The sequence below is a fragment of the Peromyscus californicus genome, unplaced genomic scaffold (assembly GCF_007827085.1).
Source record: "Peromyscus californicus insignis strain IS unplaced genomic scaffold, ASM782708v3 Scaffold_5__1_contigs__length_169319896, whole genome shotgun sequence".
Taxonomy (NCBI): domain Eukaryota; kingdom Metazoa; phylum Chordata; class Mammalia; order Rodentia; family Cricetidae; genus Peromyscus; species Peromyscus californicus.
In genome coordinates this window covers 62,501,877-62,527,318 of record NW_026294573.1, presented here as the reverse complement: position 1 = coordinate 62,527,318, position 25,442 = coordinate 62,501,877, and the positions used below count along the sequence as shown (strand labels likewise).

The following is a 25,442-nucleotide window of genomic DNA, read 5'->3' as shown; positions in this document are numbered from 1 at the left end:
AACATAGACAAGATTTTCACATGTGCCATTGTTTCAAATAACACCTGTAGACTCACAAAAAACTAGTTGAAACAAAATTGACATTACAATTCAAATAGCTATATTAAGAAATAAATATGACCCACAAAATTCAACTACAGCATGAAATTCAAGAAATTTCCAGGCCAAGTATTAGAGGTAAGGTTTTATGGTTTACAAGTGAGTGATTTCACGCAGGAAAGGTACATCTGTAATATAAATATCAACCATAATTTCTTTCAGAAAAAAAAATCTAGAGAAGGTTTGTTGAGGGGGAGCATTAAAAGTGGAAGTAATAATGGAAACAAAAATGGCAGAAAAAAATGGCCAGACACAAGCAGAGAATGACTGACAGAAAGTGAAAAGTACATGGGAGAGTATGGGTGGGCAATCAGAAAATGGATACTAGTGCTTTCTCTTATTTAAGACACATGGACCCAGCCAGGAGGGACTTCAGTGAACCTAGAGGGGAAGGTTCAGGACCACAGAGCCCAGAGGACCAGCAGCATCTGCAACATTCACAATGGCCAGGCCCTGTGCTCTCCTGACATTCCTGGTGGTGATGCACTCCTGGTCAAGCTGCTGTCTGGGATGTGACCTGCCTCAGACTCATCACCTCAGGAACAAGAGAGCCTCCACACTCCTGGCACAAATGAGGAGACTCTCCCCTCTCTCCTGCCTGAAGGACAGAATGGACTTTGCATTCCCTCTGGAGAAGGTCGATGCCCAGCAGATTCAGAAGGCCCAGGCCATCCCTGTCCTGCAGGAGCTGACCCAGCAGGTCCTGATCCTCTTCAGCTCAAAGGACTCATCTGCTGCTTGGGAGACAAGCCTCCTAGACACATTCTGTACTGGCCTCCACCACCAGCTCAAAGACCTGCAAGCCTGTCTGATGGAGCATGTGGAGGGGCAGGAACCTTTCTCGAGCCAAGAAGACTCCCTGGTGGCTGTGAGAAACTACTTCCACAGGATCACTGTCTACCTGAAGGAGAAGAAACACAGCCCCTGTGCCTGGGAGGTGGTCAGAGCAGAAGTAAGGAGAGCCCTGTCTTCCTCAGCCAAGCTGCTGGCAGGACTGACTGAGGAGAAGGAGTAAGTCCTGAGCCAAAGTGGAGAGGACTCTCCTGGGCTAGGATCCTGCACCTCGCTGCTCAGATTGGGCCTTCTCCAAGATCTCTTTGACTTTGACATCGTTGATTCAACTTGCCTGGATAGTTATCCTAATATTGGGTTATATTGTGTGGATCTGTAAGGGCATTTGCTTATTGATTCTGATGTTTTATTTGTTTGCTTGCTTATTCATTTGTTTTATTTATTTATTAGTTCTTCTGCTTGTTGGCCTATCCACATGATTTTAGTTATTTTTTAATATCATAGAACTTTATATTTCCTTTAAATTATCAAACCGTTATTGTTAATGTATTTCTTCTATTCAATAAATTTTTTACTATACGTGCTTAATCTTATGTGTCAGCCACATGATCTTTTGAAAACTGTTTGATGCTTCTAAACTCATTCTGTACACCATAAATATTACACACCTGGACTTGGTAGGAAATAATACTGAAGCAATGTGTACTGCTTAGACTTAAGAGGTGAGTTGATGAAGCCATCTTGCAGTTACTGTTCACTGATGGTAAAAATCTTACTTCTCTCCATTGGATAGTACTCCTCTGGATGTATAGCCAACATGTTGTACAGAAGGAAACCAGAACATCTTGCTTGTGTTCCATAGTGCCTTAGTCCTCTTCTCCTGCAAGTCCCCCCGACCTCTCTGGCCTCCCCTAACTAACATATGACTCCCAACTTGTATCAGATGAACTCGATTGGATTCCAAAGATGAGGGAGACCATAAAACCAACATAAAATAAAGTACAAAACAAATGAGGATCTTCCTACATACCATTAAAAAAGTGAAACATAATAAAAGTAAAAATGGATTGTCAGCCCTGTCTTGGTGATGGTTTCAATTGCTGAGATAAAATATCATGATCTAAAGCATTTTGGTGTAGAAATGTTTTATTATAGTTTAAAATCACAGCACATTCCATCACTGACAGAACTTTAGCAGGATCTTCAACAGGGCAGGAACCTGAAGGCAGTGGCTGATATAGAGGTCCTGGAGGAACACACTGTCTATTTCCTTGATGCCTCAGGGCCTGCTCAGCCTGCTTTCTAATACTCTTCAGGACCACCTGCCCAGGGGTTGGATCACCCACCGTGTGTTGAACATGCCTACAGCAGTCATCAGTTATTAAATGATATAGAGACTGGTCTCTAGTGCGATTATGTAGAGACATCTTCCCTGGTGAGATCCCTTCTTCCCACATGACCCTATCAGGGGTCAATTTGAACTTAGAATTATCCAGGGTAAATTCCATTCATAATAGCCTCAAAAAACATACCTTGAAATAAATCTAACACGGGAAGTGAACGCAATTCTTCTAAAACGACACCACTCATCCCTCTCAACTTCATTTGGGTTTTTTTTTATTTTAGTTTTTTTTATTTTACATACTAAGTCCCCTTGCCTCTCCCTTCCCCTCCCCTCCCTTTATCTTCCCCTCATCACCCTCCCCCCAGGTCTTCTAATCCTCAGAGGAGATAAGGCCTCCCTTGGGTAGTCAACAAAGTGTAGCATACCAAGTTGAGCATAGCTCCCCACTGCTTCAACGCTGAGCATGGTGTCCCAGCATAGGATTTGGGCTCCCAAAAGCCAGTTCTTGCACTTGGGACAAGTCCTGGTCCCTCTGCCAGGGGCCTCACAAACAGATCAAGCCACATAAGTGTCAGCTACATTCAGAAGGCCTAGCTGGGTCCCATGCAGGTTCCCCAGCTGTCAGTCCAGTGTCCCTGAGCTCCCACGAGTTCAGGTCAGCTGTCTCTGTGGTTTTCCCCATCATGCTCCTAACTCCCCGCACCCCTTTGCTCCTAGGTCCCTCCTCCCTCTTTTCTACTGATTTCCAGGAGTTCAGCCCAGGGCTTGGAGTTGGATCCCTGAGTCTGTTTTCTATCTGTTGCCAGTTGTGCATGGATACACCGCCATCTAGTGGAACCCGGGCAACCTCTCAGGGGCTCCATTACTGAGGATAACTGAATCTTCCTCTCCCAGCAGCCATCAGTTGAAAATTGTTCCTCAGCTAGGGCTGGGATTTCCTGACATGCTCCCTGCTTGAAACTGGGATTTTGTCTGTCTCCATCATACTCAGACTGTGCATGCAGTCACAGCTGAGATCAATATGGACCTGCAGCTACTATATTGTGTCTACAAACCCCTGTTTCCTACAGTCAGAAAGTGTCTCTGGGAATCCCCATCTTCCTAACAGCTCTTGTGTAAAGAGTACTGCCCTATGGAAGCCAGGAAAGCCATACCGGTCTTTGCTCAGACATATATTCCCTGTACATTGACCACCTGTAAGTGTCTGTGTCCAATCATCTGTTGCCAGAAGAACCTCCTCCGAGGAGCACTGAGAGATGCACTTATCCTCTGTGAGATGTGGAGGGTGATGTATAAAATGAGGCCTTTTGACACCATGGCCATTGCTCTTATTCTTGACATTCCTGCTCTCCAGCAGCTTCCTGTTTCCACAGGTGTCTTAAGATTGATGTTTCTGAGAAGAAAATCATTGAAATTTTGACTGTGATTGCATTGACTCTGCAGTTCAAGTTCCAAAATGCACTCGGTTTTATGTAAAATTACTTTCTTTTGTGCCATTGAGCTTTTAAGTTGAACACTCTCAACATTGTTGCTGTTGCTTCCCCTCTGGGATGACATCACTTCCTTTCTTCTGCTTTCATTACAAGTGACACCACAATTTCAGTTCAATGCCACCAACAACGTCAGTATCTTCTCTCTAGGAAAGTGGAAAAAAGAAACAAAATATTCAATGCAACGAAAATTCAAAAGAGAAAAGACATCCACCATGGAGCCACCATCACCTTAGAAAAATTAAATGAATAATTATACAGATTGGCAGTACTGAAACTCTTCTATGTGATGGAATCCCTCAAGGCTCTTCTGCTCAATTTTCAAACGGACAAAGACAGAGAGTGTGCAGTATCCACTACTAAAGTAAAACTGCATAAATATCTGTAGATCCAAACATCTGGGTAAGTAATAGGCAATCAGAGTAACTGCTATCACTGTGTCTTCTGGTCTGTATTTCCACCTCCTAACTTCAGGCACAGCAAGCACTCAGTGAGCAAATATTGATCACAAAACTAGATTTTGGAAAAACCACAAATACTTAGCTAGTGCAAATATCCTCAGGACAAACTGGGACATTTACACATCACTGCAGATCACAGAGTCTTCTGCTGCTGACATCTGGGGATTCTTGACACTCTGATCTCTGGCCATGTGTTCACTGCTGAACACAAAGCCTTTCTAATAAATCCACTGAAACTAGAGCAGCCATCTTCTAGAACTTCTGACGCTAAAAACCAAGCAAACACCACACTGTGTGTGAGTGCTGATGTTATCAAGGTATGGTGATCACTCTCAAGGAGTGGGGTACAAGAAGAGGGCTTAAGACACTGTGCCCCACTGTGCAGTAGAGAGCTTTTGTAGACTCAAAAGCCACCGAAGAAGTCACAGGACACTTAGAGAAAAGGCATCAACCAGGGATCTCAATCTCTAAACTCATACAAACCTAGAATGAACCCGCATTCTGTGTTGGTGTAATTGTATAGGTTAAAGAACTCTCAATATGTGAAATGTGGACAGAGAATAGTATACATGGATACTGACTGTCAAGCACATCCCCATGGCTGACAAAAACTGGTCCATGAGAGAGAGAAATTTCAGAGAAGCTCTCTTAACTGTGTAAGTCACACGGCTATAACACAGGTAAGCTCTGTCTGTTCTTCATTCTGATGAATGCTGTTCTGGAGTACTAAACACTTAAGTAAACCCACAGACCAGCACAGCATTCCTTTTCATCCTAAGGACAGAGAAACAACAGTGTAAAGAACACGTTGAAACTTGGTCCTCAGAGCAAAGCATATATGATTAACTTTATGACAGTGTGTGTACATATATGTGTAAAAGTGTGTGTGTGTAGGCACATGTGTGTGCACATAAGCGTGTGTGACTACTAGTCACAGGCTAGATCATGCCACAGCAAGCATGTGGAGTAAGAGAACAGCTTCCATGAACCACTTTTTCATTCCTACCATGGGTTCCAGATTTGGTGGGTAGCCCCATGGCAGGTCTTGGGAGCACTACTCATCAGCATTGGATGAGATGGGGATAGTCTGTAGCATAGGGACAAAATTGTTGTTAATCCCATATTATCAAGTGCACAAGAGCGGCAGACTGGATGGGACTTTATATCCTTACCGGGCCCCTCAGGAGGAAGCCCCCTATGGCCCCAGAGGGGGCCATTCTCCATCAGCCTGGAGTCCCACAGTGCACTGGGTCAGGCATGCTCAGAGCTATGTGAGGCCCCAGGCAGCTCCTGCCTTCTCCATGCCATGTTGCAAAGTTTCCACCAGAGGCTCCCTGCAAGGGGGCCTGGCCTCAAACCTGCCATGTCTGGCCCCTTGATGCTCATGGCCTGCCTTAGCTCCCAGCAGCTAGGTAGCGCCCCCAGTCCCCATGGCAGCCCCTGGGCCACCTGACTGCCACTGCCAGACATGTTTCACAGCAGTGCTCTCCCCACCTGCTGCTGCATGTGCTCTGGGTCAGAGAGCAAGGAAGCAATGGGGTGTTAGAAGTGCTCTTAGTCTGTCCCAGTTCAACCAACGGGACCCTCTGTCCCTTCTGCTGAACATCTGGCCCCAAAGGCTGTCCATGTACAGTTTTTATCTGGAGTCACAACACATACATAACCCAGGCATAAAACATGCACACTTGTGGCCACATTTCTCACACATTCACACAATTATATAGGCAGGACATTCCAACAAAAAGGCAAACAATTTTCCCAGGGAAACAGTGACAGCTGACCAACTCAAAAAACCCTAAAATAAGAGTCTACAGTTCTTGTTAGTGAGGAAAAGAACAAAATTACAACACACAACACAACAAAACAGCTCTCCTGGCACCTGGAGGCAAAACCAAATGGAAGATGCTGGCCTCATGCCATCCAGGTCTGTACAAATCAAATTCAAATACAAATCAACCAAAGGAATTCAAACTCATCCAAAGAACCTTCTGCAGGTACTTCCTGTAAATAGGCCAAAAGGCCCATTTAAAAAAGGATATCCAAATGAAAGTAAGCAAGAAAACACGAACATAAACACAGAATCACAGAAACTTGCTGGCCGGCGTCAGGCTCTATGGGCAGTGTTCTCGGTGGGCTTGGGAGATCCTGGATGAGCCCCCAGATGTTATGCCAAGATGGTGGGTGAGGAACCCCAAAAGACCACCAGAGACCAAATCACTTATGTAAGAGACCAAATCACTTATATAAAAGCAAAGAGCCTTTATTTTAACGCTCTCGTAGACATATAGTTGTAATGTGAATTCAGATATTGTGACACCACAACACTGCTTTTATTCTTTTGTATCTTCATGGTTCCATATGTGTTTTAAAAGTGATACTTCTGGGAGAAACATTTTTTTTTTGGGATTTGGATTATGTGGTGGTTTGAATAGGAAAGGCCTTCATAGACTCATATGTTTGAATACTTGTCCCATGGGGAGTGGCACTATTAGGAGATAGGGCTTTGTTGGAGTAGGTGTGGCATTTTTGGAGGAAGTGTGTCACTGTGGAGGTGGGCTTTGAGGTCTTACATGTTCAAGCTTGGTCTAATGTGACAGTTTCCTTTTTCCTCTTTGACCAAATATTACCCAGACTTTCTTGCTCCTGAATTCCTTGACCTATTCCTATTGTTCTACTCTCAAGTTCTGTGGGTTTACCTGAAAACAAATGTGCTTCATATGAACAGCTAGAGATAAAATCAGTAATCTTCTAGGATTCATGAAACAAACCCAGAGGCCATGACTTCCAGCATGACTTCTGAAGTCATCCTTGAAGCCCTCTGTCATGGAGTAAGTACAAGAGGGAGGGCTGAGGATGAGATTTCACTGTGCAACAGAGAGTGGTAATGAACTTGAGAGCTACTGAGTAAGTCCCATGGTATTAGAAGTAACACCATCCTGGGGGCAGGCTCTGCACACACATACACACCAATGAGGAACCAACTCTGCAGGTCTGGGTGATTGTCACAGGTTGAAGAACACTGTAGACCTCAGTGCACAGGGGGTGAGCAGAAAGGGAGGTGTCAACACTGATCCTGACTTGGAGGGACCAGAAAAAACACAGCCATGTAGTTCTTGAGAGGGAGAATTTATTTCTGAAACGAGAAATGTCAGAGAACCCCTTTGTAATGAGTCACCTATGGAAATAAAGAGGAAAAGCACCATCTGGTTCTCCATTCTGAAGAGACTGCAATGAAGGCTCTGACAAATCTACTACCTAGTTATGGAAGACCAAGGAGCCATGGAATATCTCTTTCAGCTTAAAGTAGGCAAGAAAACTAAGTCGTAAATCTTGTCCCTCTAAGATAAATACCTACACATTGAATGAATTAAATAACTCTGTGTGTGTGCCTGTGCACATACGTATGTGTGCATGTTTGTGTGCACAGGCACAAAACTGTGTTCTTGAAATGGAGGACTGATGAACTTTCAGACAAACACACATGCTAAAGAACTCTGCTATCAGTAGACCATCCCTATGAACATGCTTAACGGATTCCTACATTTCTTTCACCTTCCTAAACATTTGAAATTCACGTTAGTCCTGTTATCCATGTGCATCCACAGGAATGACAGAAAGACAGACTTCCTGAGTAAAAATTCCAAGACACACATCAGAAGGCCATGGAGACTGAGGGGAGGAAAGGGCACTAGGAAGTTTCTGCATAGCAAGGGAAAGCATCACAAGGGTCAGTAGACACAGAGATGAGGGGATGTCCTGTCCGTCCACCTCGACCAACAAGGAAGACGCAACACCAGGCTCTTCACCAAGCAGTTTATTCAGGAACCTTGAACAATCTTCTGACCCCAGGGAAAGCCATCTTCTGACTCCGGGGAAAGCCAGCCCACGCCCTTTATAGCCACTGGGCAACCAACCCCATAGTGCCACGTGGACAATGCCGATAGGGTCAGACATACGCAAGCAAGCCAGATTCCACGCCCAAGCCAAATAAGGAGTTGTTTATCCCAGAGAACACCTGCCATCGGGAAGGCGGAAGCCGGACGCTGGCGCCATCTTTGAGGCGCAGCCGTGCACGGCTCTCTACAGTTCCCCCTTTATTGTTTTAAGCAGCAGGCAAGAGCAGAGGTCTAATCTCTGCCAAAATACAACTTGGACATTGTACTGGTGTTAGTTCAGGTGTCATCCACCCAGAGAACACTTGACCCGTCCGATACCCTTTTTTGCAGAGGTGGGAATTAGGGTATCAACCCACATGCAATTAGACTTGCTCTTCTTGGGTTTTGCAATACAGCTAGACCCAAGTGCAGTGCACTAGCCTCGCATCCTGCGCGATCAAGCTTTTAATGCGGCCAGCCAGGCCTGGGAAGACTGTCCAGCCTCTATGACTGTAAAGGCTTGGATAATCATGGCTGCATTGTGCTGCTGAGAAACCCTTAAACGAACAATGCACCACAGGCACATCAGGGAGATAAGTACCAGTAGGCCTGCCAGGGCACCTAATCCTGCCCACTCCTTTAAAAAGGTGATAGAATTTCGCAGCCAAGACATCATTTCCACAGTGGAGGCCAGGTGCACACGGGTGGAGTTGACCGCAATGATCTCATTGCGCAGGATCTGGGTCAGGTTATCAAACTCCACCGACCAGGTTCCACTCGTGAGTCGATCCTCAGCTGCTTCCACTGGCACGCTTGTCAGAATCAGGGCTATCTGGATCAGGCACATCAGCTTCCGGGGTGTCATCACATCTCTCCATCTGAGGGGCCCGTCACACCAATCATTCAGGTACTCAGATAGGGTCTAGCCGGTCCTGTGGGAAAACACAAACAGAACCTCGTGCCCATGTCAGCACGGGATCGGGGCCATGCCAGTTACCCGTGAGGATATCTTTCCACTTCACCATGCCCTTCATAGGGCTATGTGGATTATGATGCCTATCTTCTGATGAACTTCCCGAGGCATCCAAATTCAAAAAATTTAAGGTGAATAATGCCAGAGAGAGTCTTTCTCTTGGGGTTCGGTCATGGCCTATTCCCCCTTTTTGTTTTTGAAGAATTTCTTTAAGGGACCGATGCGCACGCTCCACAATGCCCTGGCCTTGAGGATTATAAGGGAGACCGTGCGTTAACTGCACATCCATGCCCTGATAGAAGGAATTAAATTTCTGTCCTGTGTACGCCGGCCCATTATCAGTCTTTAATTGCTGAGGTTTTCCCCATGCTGCCCAGGCTTCCAGACAGTGGGAAATGACATTCAATGCTTTCTCCCCAGTCATAGGTGAGGCATGTATAATCCCTGAACAAGTATCCACAGAGACATGCACGTATTTGAGGTGTATTATGCAGTGTCCCTGGGGAAAATTGATGTATGACTGGTGTCCCATTATCCACCATATATGCTCCAGCACCAGTTTTAGAACCAAAGTCAGGGATATGTGTAACATCCAAACTTTTAAGGGACATAAACCACGGGGGTTAATTCCCAAACTAGGGGGATGATGAAAAATAACACGTTGAGGACAATCCATGACTACTTGGCGCGCATCCACATGGGAAAGGGAAAATTTAGCCTGCAAAGTGCGTGCATTCACATGGAATTCTTTATGAAAATCAGAGGCTCGCTGTATAGCTGAAGCCATAAACATCCACACTTGTTGGGTACACTGATCTACTATGTCATTGCCTTTAGCTAAAGGACCAGGCAATCTTGTATGAGCACGTATGTGCTGAACGAAGAATGGATGTTTACGTAGCCAAATCAAACTTTGTAATTGCTGAAATAAGGAGCTCACAGAACTAGAGGGTTTAATCAGTCCTGCACATTCAAGATATTTCAAAGCATTAACAACATAGCAGGAATCTGATATCAAATTAAAAGGAAAAGGGCAAGCTCTAAAACAATTTGCAGCTCCACCTGTTGCAGTGTCCCTGGGGAAAATTGATGTATGACCGGTGTCCCATTATCCACCATATATGCTCCAGCACCAGTTTTAGAACCATCTGTAAAAATAATGCTTGCTCCCACAATGGGTTGAGCGGCAGTCACTTTGGGAAACACCACCGGATGTTCCTTGAAAAAGGTTAACAAGGGATGTTTAGGGAAATGACAATCAATGGACCCTGAAAATGAACAACGTAATATGGCCCCATGCATCTATTGTGGCAGTTAATATTCTAATTTGATTGCTATCATATGACGTAATGAGTTCTTTGGGTGACACTCCAAAATGTTGCACACATAATAAGATTCCTTGTTGGGCAAGCTCTGCCACAGCAGTGGGATAATGCTGTATAGTTTGTGCAGGCGACAACTTTGGGTGAATCCACAACAGAGTTCCATCTTGCCATAAAATCCCTGTAGGCTGTAAAAGGGTAGGCAATATGCATAAGCTAATCTTGTCTGGACTCTGTACTCTCATAAGGAACGCCTTTTGTAGTCTATCTTCTACCTTCTGCAATGCATCCCTAGCCTCTTGAGTTAATACTCTTGGTGAATCCAAGGCCGGATCTCTATTTAAAATATCAAAAAGAGGCTTCAAATCATAGTTGGACATATGCAAACTCCCTCGGACCCAATTTATGTCTCCCAATAACTTTTGGAAATCATTAAGAGTACGAAGATGATCCTTCCTCAGCTATACCTTTTGTGGGACAACCTGATTAAAGGTTATATTAGAGCCTAAATAATGAGCGATCCCATTCTTCTGAACCTTTTCTGGGGCAATGCAAAGACCTTTCTTTCTTAATGCTTCATCCAAGCAGGAATAAGCTTCCTCTAATATTCCTTCATCTTTTGCGGCAAGGAGGATATCATCCATGTAATGGACACATCTTACTACGGGAAAACGCTGCCGCATAGGCGCCAGAGCTGCAGCCACATAGATCTGACACATGGTGGGGCTGTTACCCATGCCTTGAGGCAAGACCACCCACTCATATCTCTTATCAGGTTCCTCATGATTGATGGAAGGGAGAGTAAAGGAGAATCTGGCACTATCATCTTGAAATAAGGGAATGGAAAAGAAACAATCCTTTATATCCACGGCAATAATATGCCAGGAGGCTGGCAGAGCCGATAGAAGCGGTAGCCTTCGATGCACTGGACCCATGACCTGCATCTGATTATTAATAGCCCTAAAGTCATGTAACAATCAACACTTTCCAGATTTTTTTCTAATGACAAATATAGGTATATTCCAAGGGGACACAGAGGGTCGTATATGTCCAGCCTCAAGCTGTTCTTTTACTAGCTCTTCTGCTGCTGATAACTTTTCAGAGGAAAGTGGCCACTGAGGTACCCATACTGGGTCCTCTGTTTTCCAGGAAATGGGAATTCCTTCCTCAGTGGCCCCTATGAAAAACCCAATCCCTGCCTAGGTGGTCTACTCTGCGCCTGAACTGGATCTTTTCTGCCTTGGAGAAACTTCCCCAAACCAAACCTAGGATGACATCCCATCTTCATCATAATTTCCTGAGACTCCTTAGAATATTCATTACTCAATTTGAATCCCATAGATTGCATAAGATCCCTTCCCCAAAGGGACACTGGAAGCTCGAGGACGTAGGGTTGCATAACACCCGAATGGCCCCCTTCATCCTGCTACTGTAATTGTCCTGCACTAATATCTGGTGAATTGGTATATCCTAGCCCTTGTAGAGTTTGAGAGGAGACTTGCACTGGCCACCCACGGGGCCAGTCTTTACGGGCAATGATGCTCCGATCTGCACCAGTGTCCAGGAGTCCCGTTATCTTGGTACCATTAATAGTTTTGGAGACTCAACCATAATTTTCACGATCCCAGTATAATCAGGATCAATCACTCCTGGGTGTACTTTAAGACCTTTTATGGTGGTGGAGGATCTTCCTATCAATAAACCCACTGTGCCCGGCTTCAAAGGGCCTTTAAAATCAGACTCCACTAATTGTACTCCCATCTGCGGAGTCAGTACGAGTCTGGTGGTGGCACGGAGGTCCAACCCTGCTGAACCTGTAGTGGCTCTCCGTGGTTCCTCGGATGACGGAGGGTTGGCCACTGCTCCGGGTTCCCGCCTTGCTCCTGATACTCCACTGCCCCATATATTTGCGGGCCCTGAGGCCGAGGGCCCTGATGTCCATTTTTTGAAAGATTGCCCGTTGTTATAGGCTGACCATTTATGTCCTTGACTGACCTACACTCATTCACCCAATGCTTCCCCTTTTTACACCTAGGACAAAGTCCAGGCTGTGTAGGGCATTGGCTCCTCCCTATTCCTTGGTTACCTTCTCCTTGAGGGCAGCTACATTTGAGATGGCCCATTTTTCCACACCGAAAACGTGCCCCAGTGTTCCCTCCTTTCTTGTTACTAAGTTGTATAACTGCAGCCGCAAGGCCTGCGTTAGTTAGAGGTCCCCCTAATTCTCTGCACACTTTCATCCATACTTCTAGACCTTTGTTCTTATAAGGGGAGATCACAGCCTTGCATTCTTTGGTACATTGTTCATAAACTAGCTGCTTTATAGGCGGCATCGCGGCATCTGGGTCCCCAAAGATTCTGCCTGCAGCCTCGACCATGCGGGCCACAAAATCTGAAAAAGTTTCCATAGGTCCCTGAAGGATCTTAGTAAGGTTGCCGCTCACTTCCCCTTTATTAGGTAGGGACTTCCATGCCCTTGTTGCTAGTTGATTTATCTGGTCATAAACCTGCTGTGGATATCCATTTTGTTGATTGGCAAATCGGCCTTGTCCCAGCAGCATGTCTACATCCCAAGCTGCTTGACCTCTACCTGCAGCCCTGTTAATCGCAGCTTGTTCACTGGCAAATTCTATCAAAAATGCCTTCCAATCTAAATACTGCCCTGCGCGCTGAGACATGCTCGAGCAAGATTCATCCAATCGGATGGAGTCATGCAAAATCTGTGCAGAGCCTCCACTTGAGCAACAGTATATGAGGCTGTGATGCCATAAGTCTGGACAGATTCTGCTAGAGACTTGATGACCTTAAAATCCAAAGGTTCATGGTATCTCTGTTGAGTCTGGGCATTGAGAAACACTGGGCAAGCTAGCTGCATTTCAGTTCTAACCTGTCTCCAAACTTCCGGGTTAAAAGAATTCCCCATAGAGACAACTCTAGACATGGAGGCAGATTCCAGATACAGTGGAGGAGCTGAGGGAGCGGCTAAACACTCAGACTCACATCCTTTAATTCTTTCTCTTTCTCCTTTATTTCTACCCCTTTTCTTTCTTATTCTCACGCTCTGCAAGGTTTCACATAATGACTCTACATCATCAGAATCAGGGGAAGAGATGGGGACTCAGAACGCTCTAGGTCCGAAAGGTCAGGATATAACCTTGTTTTTTCTTCCCCCTTTTTTGTTTTACTTCTGGTAGACGATGCTTTAGCAGACATGGCCTTTTCTGATCTTTCCTCCTGCAACATTTCTAAGGCTGCCTGCCCATTCTCTACCGCATCGCTGCAGCGCTGGTCTTTCAGACACCCTCTCACTAATTTCCAAACTGGTCTAACCCCATGTTTAAGCATCCCTTGTTCTGCAGCGAAGTCTAGATCATGGCCTAACTTTTCCCAGGAAGCTACCGTGAGGCTTCTGGAAACTGCAAACCAAGGTGCCACGACATCACATTCCTCTAGAAATCTTTCTAAAGTACTCTTCTTAATCTCTAATTTCTTTGAAAGGAGCAGCTCGTTAAGAGCCAGAAAAATTGGGTGCAAAGAAGTTGCGCCCATGATACTAGCAGCACTTTTGCCTTCATCTGCTTTCACTTTCTTTAATTTTTCCATCTGCTTTTATGGTGGCTCTACATTTTAATTTTCCCATCCGCTCTTGTCTCGGCTCTACTCTTTAATTTTCCCGTCCGCTTTTGTCGCGGCTCTATGTTTTAATTTTCCCGCTTTTGTCGCAGATCCCCACCTTACCTGGGGACTTACCAGTGCACTGCCCTGACTGCGAAGAGTTCTGAGCCTTAAAGGTTCCCCGTACGGGCCACCACTTGTCGCATCCGCCTTGACCAGCAAGGAAGACGCAACACCAGGCTCTTCACCAAGCAGTTTATTCAGGAACCTTGAACAATCTACTGACCCCGGGGAAAGCCATCTTCTGACTCCGGGGAAAGCCAGCCCACGCCCTTTATAGCCACTGGGCAACCAACCCTGTAGTGCCACGTGGACAATGCCGATAGGGTCAGACATACACAAGCAAGCCAGATTCCACGCCCAAGCCAAATAAGGAGTTGTTTATCCCAGAGAACACCTGCCATCGGGAAGGCGGAAGCCGGACGCCGGCGCCATCTTTGAGGCGTGGCTGTGCATGGCTCTCTACAAGGGGACATGTTTCCAAAGAAATTATCAACAGTAGAGAAGCAAATATTCTAGTTAGATGCGGTTTGGAGGTGAGGGGAATAATGACTCTAATGTTATCCTACACAGAAGGGCTTTTACATAACATAAAACAAATGTAACATTATTGTTGTGGTTATTTAAATTAATTAATTTATTATTTACAGAATGAAGACAAAGACTTTGATATTCCACACACACAGAAATGACCCTGCAGATCCCTAGCTGCTGTAGGAGACATAGAACTGCTTCTCTTATGATGTGACACAAACGTTGTTTACAGGGACTCAGCCATATTGCAGTGTCCTGTGCATGAGGATAAACATCACATGCTGATTAAAATGATTATAAATTTGGTATGATTGTAATAGTACTCATGGCATAGTATTTGAGATCCTAAGCCTTTGAAATCGAGTGTTCAGACACTTTACCTATGTGTGGTTTGGATATGGAATGTCTCTTGAGGTTTCCTGTGCTGGAAGCTGGTACTCATGGGATCAGTGTTCACAGGGAACATGAGCCTTCATAATCCTCAAGGAACAAACTGTATCAGTGAAAACCCGTTGTTTGTTAGAGATGAATGGACTACTAGGTAGCGAGGCTTTGCTGGAGGAAGGTTAGGGGGCTCCATCTAAGGACACACTTTGTCCCTGTCTGCATCTTTGGCCACCATGAAGTGAGTGACTTTTTGAGTCCCATTGTCTTCCTACTATGCGATGGATCCGAAAATCCATGGAGTTAATGTTCAAATTTGTGAGACAAAATAAGTGAAAATTAACCTTTGACATTTTTAATAGCTTCTCACTCTTGTGTATGTATGTGAGTGTGTGTCTATGCAAGTATTTGTGTGTGACTATACATGTGTATCAGTTTGAGTGTGTGTGCATGTGTGTCTGTGTGTATGTATTGTGTTTGTGTATATATGTGAAAAAGTATGTATGTTAATGTATGTGTAAGGCTATGCATGTATGTTTCTGTGTGTTAGTTTGTGTATGTTGTATATATGTGTGGAATGTGTGATTGTGCATATGTGTGTGTTTGTATAAATGTGTTTATATGTGGAAATTTGTGCATGTGTGTGAGTGTTTATCTTTGAATGATGGTATATATTTGTATGTGTTGGAATGTGTACATTGGTGTGTGCTTGTGTGTTTTCTTGTATAGCTGTGTGTATATGTGTTGAAAATCTGTATTAAGTGTGAGAATATGTGTATGTGTGTGTCTGTGTGCATGTGTGTGCGAGTCTGTTTATGTGTGCGTATTGTGGGAATATGTGTATGTGTGTGCATGTGTTTGTCTATCTCTGAGTGTGTATATGCGTGGATATTTGTGTGTTGGTGTATGTATGTACATAATTGTGTGATGGTGTATCAATGCTCTCTGTCTGTGAGTATGTATCTGTGTGTGATGGTATGTGTGTGAGTGTGTTTATGTGTCCTGTGCATGTGTATATGAGAGTGTGTGTCTGTGTGTTTGTGGATGTTCATGAATGAGTGTGTGTATCTGTGTTAGTGTGTATGTGTGTCATGGTTGGGGGGCTCTGTGTGTACCTGCATACACTGAATGTGTGTTTGCAGGCACAAGGTTGTCAAATTGTGAACATAGTGGTTGGAGCCCACCTTATAGGAGTCAGTTTCTTTATTTCAGCAATGGGTTCCAGAAATCAAATACAGCTCATCAAGCCTGAACAACAAGCCTTTACACACCGAGACCTGATGAAGGCATGACAATCATTGGATGAATAACTAAGACACACTGTTAATTCAATTAACATTTTATATAAATTAATAGTAGAATTAATGAAAGCAATTTGAAGAAAATAAGTTTTAGTCTTTAAACATTGGAAAAATTTAAAGTATACCATTGCATCAATACTTTAGCTTAGGAACACTTTTTGCATCATACCATACATTATGACAAATATTTATTTAAATGATAGAAATAAAAAATATAAAGTGAACTACAATAACTTTGAAATATAATTTTTAGAGAAAAATTTTGTCTTTACAATAGATGTGTACGTTTCAAACAAAGGGTGTCTGTCTGTGGAGTAATAGTTAACGATAATTCTATTTAGAAAAAAACTGTAAAACAGCTTTCTGAGGGCAGCAGTGAAAGAGGAAGCAAAGATGAAAACCAAAATGGCTTAGAAAAAATTCCCAAAAACAATCAGAGAATGAGTTAAAGAAAGTGAAAAGACAATTGGGAAATGAGGGGGAGGGCATCCAGAAAATGGAAAGTGGTGTTTTCCCCTATATAAGACAGATGCACACAGCATGGTCTTCAGAGACTCTAAAGAGCAAGGTTCAGGACCACAGAGCCCAGAGGACCAGCAGCATCTGCAACATCCACAATGGCCAGGCCCTGTGCTCTCCTGACATTCCTGGTGGTGATGCACTACTGGTCAAGCTGCTGTCTGGGATGTGACCTGCCTCAGACTCATCACCTCAGGAACAAGAGAGCCTCCACATTCCTGGCACAAATGAGGAGACTCTCCCCTCTCTCCTGCCTGAAGGACAGAATGGACTTTGCATTCCCTCTGGAGAAGGTGGATGCCCAGCAGATCCAGAAGGCTCAAGCCATCCAGGTCCTGGGTGAGCTGATCCAACAGGTCCTGACCCTCTTCACCTCCAATGAATCATTTGCTGCTTGGGAGACAACCCTCCTAGACACATTCTGTGATGAGCTCCACCAGCTGCTCAATGACCTGCAAGCCTGTCTGATGGAGCAAGGTGAGGTACAGGAACCTTCCCTGAGCCAGGAAGACTCCCTGGTGGCTGTGAGGAAATACTTCCACAAGATCACTGTCTACCTGAAGGAGAAGAAACACAGCCCCTGTGCCTGGGAGGTGGTCAGAGCAGAAGTCAGGAGAGCCCTGTCTTCCTCAGCCAACCTGCTGGCAGGATTGACTGAGGAGAAGTAAGTCCCCAACCAAAGTGGTGAGAATTCTCCTGGGCTACAACACTGCATAAATTATCCTTTAAAGACTCATTTATTTTAACATGAATTCAATCAACCTACCTAGATGTTTCAGCAAAACAGCACAAATTTTATCTATGTGTAAGGGCATTTGTTTCTGCATCCATTTGGGTATCTCTGTGTATTATGTGTGTATTTATTTTACTATTTATGTAATTTAAGTTATTTAAATTAAATCTTGTAGTTTTGTATTTTCTTTAATGTAACAAACGATCATATGCAATTAAATTATTTTGAATCCCATTCAAATTTGCTGTACAAAACACTTTTGATTTGTTAATTTTGTATCTTTTCAAAATATTTCAATCTTTTTAGTTGATACTCCAAACCATAAAAATTTTACAAATGGACAGAATATTGAAAATTGCACTGGATACAAATGTTCACTGCATAGAGTTTAGACAAACCCTAAATCTGTCACTCTACTTCTCCCAGTATATAGTATTCTCTGTATGTAAAGCCAGCATACTGCCTGGTAGGAAGCCAGAGAATCTTGCTCCTGTCACATTGTGACTTAGTCTTCTTTGACATATATTTCCCAGAGGAATCCTCCCTCTGACCTCCATGACCTCTGGTAACCATCATCTACTCTCAACTTCTATGATTTTAACAGTTTTGGGTTCCAAATATGAGTGAGATCATGTACAGTGATAGAAACAGATCACAGAAAAGTGATTAGCCTGCCTGAATACCACAGACAAACACACCAAGAAGAAATCAGGAAGTCAACCCCATTCATACAGCCTCATTAAACATCCCTCAATTAAATCCCACCAGGGAAGTGAAACGCCTCTAAAATTAATCCTTTGCAACACTACTATTCCCTCTCAGTTTTCATGGTTTTTCTTGTCCTCCTACTCCTCTTCCTCCTCCTTCTCACCCTTCTTCTCTTGGAGCTTCCAGTAGTGCATGGATACATGGCCATCTCCTGGAGCCTAGAAAGCCTCTCTCAGGGGCTCCAACCCTGAGGACAACTGAATCTCTCTCTCAGAAGCTATCAACTGCCACAGTTCCTCAGCTAGAAGAGAACTTTCCTCCATTTTCCAAGCTGGGACTTTGTCCGGCCTGGTCTTTTCCATTAGGTCATAGCCACTCTCGGTTCATTAGTGCAACTGCCCTGCTGTGTCCGAGAACACTGCTTTGCTATGGTCATCATCCACTGCCTCTGGATCTTACAATTCTTCTGCTCCTTCTTCTACAATGATCCTTGGGGCAGGAAGTCAGTCCTTTATTTTGTGTAGATGGATCAGTTGTGGGTCTCTGTGTTTATTGCCATTGACTGTGAGAGGTTTCTGTGGTAAGGAATAGTAATCCTGCAGTAACGCTCTCTTAGACATATAGTTGTAATGTGAATTCAGATATTGTGACACCACAACACTGCTTTTATGCTTTTGTATCTTCATGGTTCCATATTTGTTTTAAAAGTGATACTTCTGGGAGAAACATCATTTTTTTTGGGGGGGGGGATTTGGATTATGTGGTGGTTTGAATAGGAAAGGCCTCCATAGACTCATATGTTTGAATCTTGTCCCATGGGGAGTGGCACTATTAGGAGATATGGCTTTGTTGGAGTAGGTGTGCCATTTTGTAGGAAGTGTGCCACTGTGGAGGTGGGCTTTGAGGTCTTACATGTTCAAGCTTGGTCTAATGTGACAGTTTCCTTTTTCTGCCTGTGGATCAAAATGCAGAACTCTCAGCTTCTTCTCCAGCACCATGTCTGCCTGCATGTTGCCATGTTTACCACCATGATGATAATGGACTAAACCTCTGAAGCGTAAGCCAGGCCCAATTAAATGTTTTTCTTTATAAGAGTTGCTGTGGTCATGGTGTCTCGTCACAGCAATACAAACCCTAACTTAGACAGGAACCATTCTCTTTCAAACACCATAATTCACATCATATGCTTACACATTACTGTGAGTATTGAAGTAACAGACTACAAAATTATCAAGAAATATAAATGGATAAGGTTAACATAGTTCATGCTATATTGTATTGTTCAGATTCACAGGGAAAAAACACAAAACTTCATTATTTATGTGATTCTATTTATGCAAAATGATACAAAAATAATAATATGTTCATTCACAAAAAAAATATTAGTCAGGGACTACTCCTAGGCTCTTTGGGTATGCTACATGTGCTATTGTGGTATGTGCCTGGCCTTGGATGCCCAGGCTGCACAGCCTCATCTGGAGCTGCCCAAGTGCTGGCACCGCAAACCCGTACAGCCTCCCGAGAAGCATGACTGAGGCAGCCTGCTGTCAGCAGGGCCTCCCAGATCCCTAGAGCCTAAGCCCCGGGGCCAGAGAGCCAGAACAGCAGAATGCAGTGTGTGGCCTGGTGACTGCCACATGGCCTGGTGCCCCGGAGCCTCATGCTCTTCTCATTAGGCATGGTCCTGCTCTGGTGCTCAACCTGCTACAGATCCAGCAGAATGCCACGCTCCTCCCTGACAAGGTGATCGCCAACGTCTTCTCCTCTACCTGGTGGGTGGCCCCATGCAGCCACAGTTGTCAGCCTTCTGTACCCCTATAGTGACGTCACCTGGGAGAACCACATAAGAGCGTGACCCAGTCATGTGTTATATTGCAGTGTTCGTTGGCATCAATCATGCCAATGCCCAATTGGATTTTGTCAATAATGTTCAGCTGTACTTGATTTTAACAGCCTGTCTTTGGGCCTGTGGTGGACTGGACGATTGATTGCCCCAGAAGCAGCCTTAGGCTTGGGCTCATCATCGCCTTCCTAGCTACGCTGATCACTCAGTTTCTTGTGTATGGTGGTGTCTGCCAGTATACATCCTCAGATTTCCTCTGTATTTGTTCTTGGCTCCCATGCGTATTTTTCTCAGGAGGCATCACAGTGGGAAACACAGGACAGCAGTTAGCTATGGGTGATCCGGCAAAGCTCCACAGTGACTGAGCTTCAGAGCATGGTTCAGAGCAGAGGCAGGATGAGGGGACACTGGTGCTGGGTGTGATGAAGACGCTTTTTCCTCAATGTCCCATTTAGACTGGGCTGACGATGATAAAAGACTCCTGAAGAAGGGTTCACATGGTCTCGACTAACAAATGGAGGCAAGGACAACTTACATAAAAGTCTTACCTTGCTCACCCACCCTCACACCTGTCCGTACTGGAACATTCCATCCCAGGCTGTATGTGAGCGTGGGATGGAAGGCTAGCTTCCCAAGTATTATATTTTCTTCATCAATCAGAGCAAGTGGCTGTATTTCAAAGCCTTGGATCAAAATGAACTACCAACCTGTCAGCGCCTAAAGGAGAGAGGTTGATAGTGCTTAACAGACATAAAGAACATGTAGTAAGAATATTTATTCAGAATTAAAATAGAGGGTTGTGTGAGGCAGGGAACAGCAGTGAGTTGAAGGACGGTCACATTACCATTCCCAGTGCAGCCACATCTCCAGGAAGCTCGCAGGTAGACTCTCACATGTGGGTCTCATCCGTGTGGGAACTATGCTTTTCACGGTCAGAGGTTTATAGACAATCCTGCTGAGAGCCAAGGACACACAATGTCGTGACTCCGCACTGTGATTTCACCTCCATTTACATGACGTTTTGTCCAAGATCTGGACTAAGAGTGTCTCTGCTGTTTCAGTGTTAATGAGCCAAAATTGTTTCTGTCACTCCAGAGTGGAGAGGACTTTTTCACAGCTGAATGGAGCTTGCAATCTGTGATCACCTTGTAAAAGGTTGAGTGCACACATCATGTCACTGCATTAAACACGCAGTGCCCTGTATGTGTTAATGGCATAGACCACATGGGACCTAATTTGCAAGTACTGGGTCTTCGGCTTCAAGTGCAATGTGTATGAAAACCAATCTGAGTCTTGTATTCTCTTAAATATTTTATTTGTTTGTTGTTTGTTTGTTTGTTTATTTTAATGCATGAGCTCTTCCAGAGAAAGGTTCTCAGGTCATTTCAGAGCTGTGTGGAGGTGAGCTCAAAATATTAGTATCAGATGTGATGCTCCCTGGGTCACACCCTCCACTACACCCTAGTCCTCTGACATACTCCAGCTCTATAAGTTTAGTAATCTTTACTTACAAATTTGCCCTTTTTTGTATTCTGCAATGCAAGTGGGTTTGTTTTGCTTCAATTCTGTGGCACTGACTCGATGAAGCAGAATTTGATCCCCAGGCAGGACAGGAGCTTGGCGCCTGTGTGGACATTTGGTTTGGGGTTCATTCACATGGTGATGCTCATTGGGGTTTTGCTTATTTTGTTTTGAGGCAAATGTCTGGAATAAATTGGTTTTCAAAAACTACTTTGGTTGAGAGAAAATGGGTTGTTCTGAACTTTGGAACAATCCTTGAAATTTCCTGAAAATGAAAACAAATGATTGGTCCTTTGAAGGCATTCTTCAGCTAAGATTTAACTGTCTTATGAAAACCACAAGTGACTAGAAGCAAAGCAAGTGAACCTGGTAATGTACTTGATTGTATCCAGTGAGGTGTTTCCTCTTAAACTGGAAATAAATCTTTTAGAAATAATGTAGCCAAACACTGTGAATCAAACAAAGGATGTACGTGCCAATAGTTTACTATAGGCACACTGAACCAAAGTGACTGAATTTGTAAAAATGGTAATTAGTACCAACCACATTCACTGTCCCAGATAGGAACACCCATTGACGTTCACATTTACACTAAGTTTGCAGCATTGTGCTCTTTTCCCTTTCTTGAAATTGTTATTAAAGATTCAAAACCAAAAAAAAAGCTTGTCATAAAAAATACAGAGGAAAAATTATTGAATAACATTAGGTGCCTACTGAATCATGAAATTACAGAAGTATAATTGGCAATAGGGTGTATAGTTCTATAATTAATGACATAGGTAGAGATATAAATCCAAATTAGGATTCCACACAAGGTAATGAGGACAGGAAATAGATTTTTATTTGCTGCTATTATGTATAGGCTGACAATCCATTTTGTACCTGAGTAGAGAGGATACAGGTATAAGTCTTCCTGCTTTATTGGTAACGTTTACACACAACAATTTTGGAAAGAGCTCAGACAATACAGACATAGCTCAAAGATAATTTGAAGGATCTTTGCAACCACTCAAAGAAGACAAGACATAAACACAAAAGCAACGCATACCCTAGCCTACAAAGAAAGACCACATGGGGATGGAACTTGTGGCTGTGTGCACATTGACCAAGTCAACCCATGTAACTTGAGAAAACGAACAAGAAAAGGTGGTGTCAGAATTAATTGTACAGTAAGAACATGAATAGAATGAAAATAAACTTAACAAATAGGAAAAAATATCTACTGCTCATCTAAAAACTAAGATAGACTACAATCTAATGACAATAGGTAGAAAACACAAAGATGGAAACAAGGAAGAAAACTGCACAGAAAGGCAAATTCGATTAATAGTGTGCACAATAATCAAAGGAGTATAGCATTCAGAAGAGAAAGATAGAGCATTCCTTAAGTGAAAATATGAGAGACAAAAGAGAGACAGAGAAACAAGATGAACATACTTCAAAGTATATGTAGATTTGAGAAACGTTATATGCACATGTAAGTCATGTATAAATGAGGATGGAAAAATTGGATTGACAAAAAAATGAAAAAGAATATCCACAGAGATGTAACAAGTGAAGAAATGAAAAACTTGAAAACAAAAAAGAAACACATAATCAGAAGAACGACAAAATTAAAAGTTTATGGACTGCTTCCAAAAACCTTCATCAAAGACATCACCAGGGGCCAGCAACTGTCATAACAAAGGGCACATGGAGCTTATACCCAGCAGGAGGAGCACAACACCAATGTATTCAGAACATTCAGCTAAAGAGAATAGAGATCTCAATAAACATATAAGGAGAGAATAAAGGAGAGATACATATAGCCAGGGAAGAGAGAAACAAAACATAAAAAAATAAAGAGAAGCCAACAACTCAGAGAACTCCATAGATATCCAGAAAAAAAAATTCTCACAATGCACTGAAAAAAGGATATAATAATAATCCACAAAGGGGAGGGAGCGGAGAGGGTAATGACAGGGGGAGAGGAATTGAAACTTCTGTTTTGGTTCTAGAGGGACAGTGTATCTGAGGAGTAGCAGAGAATGGGTCACTTCAAGAAAGCACACTGAGGCAGAGGAGGAGGCTATCTATCTTACCGAAAATGCCACTGGACTGTGTGTGTGGTTCAAGCAAAAGAAGGCAGAGAGCTGGCCAGCAGGAGCACAAAACTCCTGCTTCAAGTCCTTCAGGGCTGAAGTCAGCGCTGGCTGGTTCCGGAGCGCGCCTGGGGCAAGCCCTGACCATGCCCTCTTTGGGACCCTCTTCCTTCCCGGGCAGAGCTCTGGTCTTTCCCACCCCCCACTTCCGGCTTCCCCAGGTTGCCAGCTCCTGCGGGAGAGCAGGAAGGCCACCAAGTCCCAAACACACCACTGGCGGGGAGGTTGAGACCAGAGGAAACCATAACCAAACAAAGTGGGGCTCCCTGGGATTGGAGCCTCCACATTTTGCCCGCAATGAGTCCTCTGTCCAAGCGAGTCCGTGTGGGCTTAGGTTCCAGGCCCCCGTGGGCCGAACCCGCAGAGCTCAGGCAGGACGAGGCCGGCGATCGATCGGGCTCCTGTGCGGCGCTCGATTTCGGGCCAATGCACGAGCCCGGTCAGCCAGAGCCCAAACAATGCTGGAGCCTTCAGCCTGCACTATTAAAGTAGAAACCAAAACTCCGTGCCCAATGGGTCTGCAGCCTTGCTATACGCGCGCGCCCCCTGTCGGCCAGCTCCGGAATCGTTACGCTTGGGCATGGTGCCTGGGCTTCCCCTCCTCCTGGGAGTGATGCTGGGCTGCAGCACAGCCTGCTCACTGGACAGGGGTGCATCTTGGAGACTGCACCTGCAGCACAGGGAAGCCGCCAGGTTGTTAGGGCAGCTGAAAAGCCTGCCGGGCCACCAGTGCCTGCAGGACAGAATGGATTTCAGATGTCCCTGGAAGAAAGGGCGGATCACCCAAGAGAAGCAGAAAGAAGATGCCACCTGTTGCCACTCCGAGATGCTCAGGCAGCTCCTCCAGCTCTTCGGGACAGAGGCCAGCAGAGATGCCTGGGCAGAGAGGCCGCTTGGGCAACTTGTCACTAGTCTGTTGAGTGGCCTGGAAGCGCTGGAGGGGAGAGCAGCGGAGCCAAGCCTGTCCTGTGCGCCTCCTTTGGCCATGGCCATCCGCACCTACTTTTTGGGGATCTCCCGCTATCTCGAGGGAAAGGGATACAGCCCTTGCTCCTGGGAGATCGTCAGAGCGGAAATGCAAGTGGCCCTTTCAACATTCCCAGTGCCTGCAGAGAGAAGCCCCAAGAAGAGAAGAAGGTCCATGGAGGAATTCCCGCTGCTCAGCTGACAGCATGCTCAGGGCCTCAAGTCCTCAAGTCAGAACACACACACACACAGAGTCAACTCCGGAACCGGGTGAAAGGGGTCCCAATGGAAAAGGAGGACACGAGCATCCATTTCTTTGAACCATCCCGACGTACGTCACGCTCTCCGAATGGGAGACTTGAAGGGCTGGGTGTGCCATATCGCATCTGTTTCCTAATAAAGCTATGATTCCAAATCTTCTCGATCGGTTTCCATTCCTGGTTGGGGTCGGGCACCAGCCACGGGTGGGAAAGATTTTTCCAGGTGGCAACATGGATTGAAGCTCTGCGGGTCCTGGCTTCCTTCTGTTAGCTAGGAACTCAAGACTCTGGAGTCTGGAGGCAGAAGGCTGCCTCCTCTTTGCTCACTGAAAGGGCCCCAGGGAGAGGGATTGCAAAGCCCCTGGATGAATGCTGCCAGCATGGCCCTCCTGCAAGCCCTGGGCCTTGCGTGTCTCCTTGCCTACCAAGACAGGAGACGCCAACTGTGTCCCTGGTGTTGGCAAGATGGGTGGCCATCACTCTAGGAGGAGTAAGGGTCC

At 44.7% G+C, this 25,442-nt stretch overlaps 3 protein-coding genes and 1 pseudogene across 3 annotated transcripts; all 4 read left to right on the top strand.

Annotated features, from left to right (window-relative positions):
• The first annotated feature begins 541 nt into the window (after nt 1-541).
• Nucleotides 542-1,114, top strand: LOC128097255 (interferon alpha-12-like). Its single transcript, XM_052717629.1, has one exon. The coding sequence runs from the start codon at nt 542-544 to the stop codon at nt 1,112-1,114; it is 573 nt and encodes a 190-aa protein (XP_052573589.1).
• A 15,754-nt stretch (nt 1,115-16,868) lies between these two features.
• On the top strand, nt 16,869-17,438 carry LOC128097283 (interferon alpha-13-like). Its single transcript, XM_052717686.1, has one exon. It carries the CDS (start codon nt 16,869-16,871, stop codon nt 17,436-17,438), a length of 570 nt encoding a protein of 189 aa, XP_052573646.1.
• A 2,225-nt stretch (nt 17,439-19,663) lies between these two features.
• On the top strand, nt 19,664-20,419 carry LOC128097900 (insulin-induced gene 1 protein-like; annotated as a pseudogene).
• A 3,877-nt stretch (nt 20,420-24,296) lies between these two features.
• On the top strand, nt 24,297-24,884 carry LOC128097002 (interferon alpha-6-like). The gene has a single exon (XM_052717208.1). The coding sequence runs from the start codon at nt 24,297-24,299 to the stop codon at nt 24,882-24,884; it is 588 nt and encodes a 195-aa protein (XP_052573168.1).
• The last annotated feature ends 558 nt before the right edge of the window (nt 24,885-25,442 follow it).

Coding starts and splice junctions, on each gene's coding strand:
- LOC128097255 (XM_052717629.1), top strand. CDS start 542: ATGGCCAGGCCCTGTGCTCTCCTGACATTCCTGGTGGTGATGCACTCC.
- LOC128097283 (XM_052717686.1), top strand. CDS start 16,869: ATGGCCAGGCCCTGTGCTCTCCTGACATTCCTGGTGGTGATGCACTAC.
- LOC128097002 (XM_052717208.1), top strand. CDS start 24,297: ATGGTGCCTGGGCTTCCCCTCCTCCTGGGAGTGATGCTGGGCTGCAGC.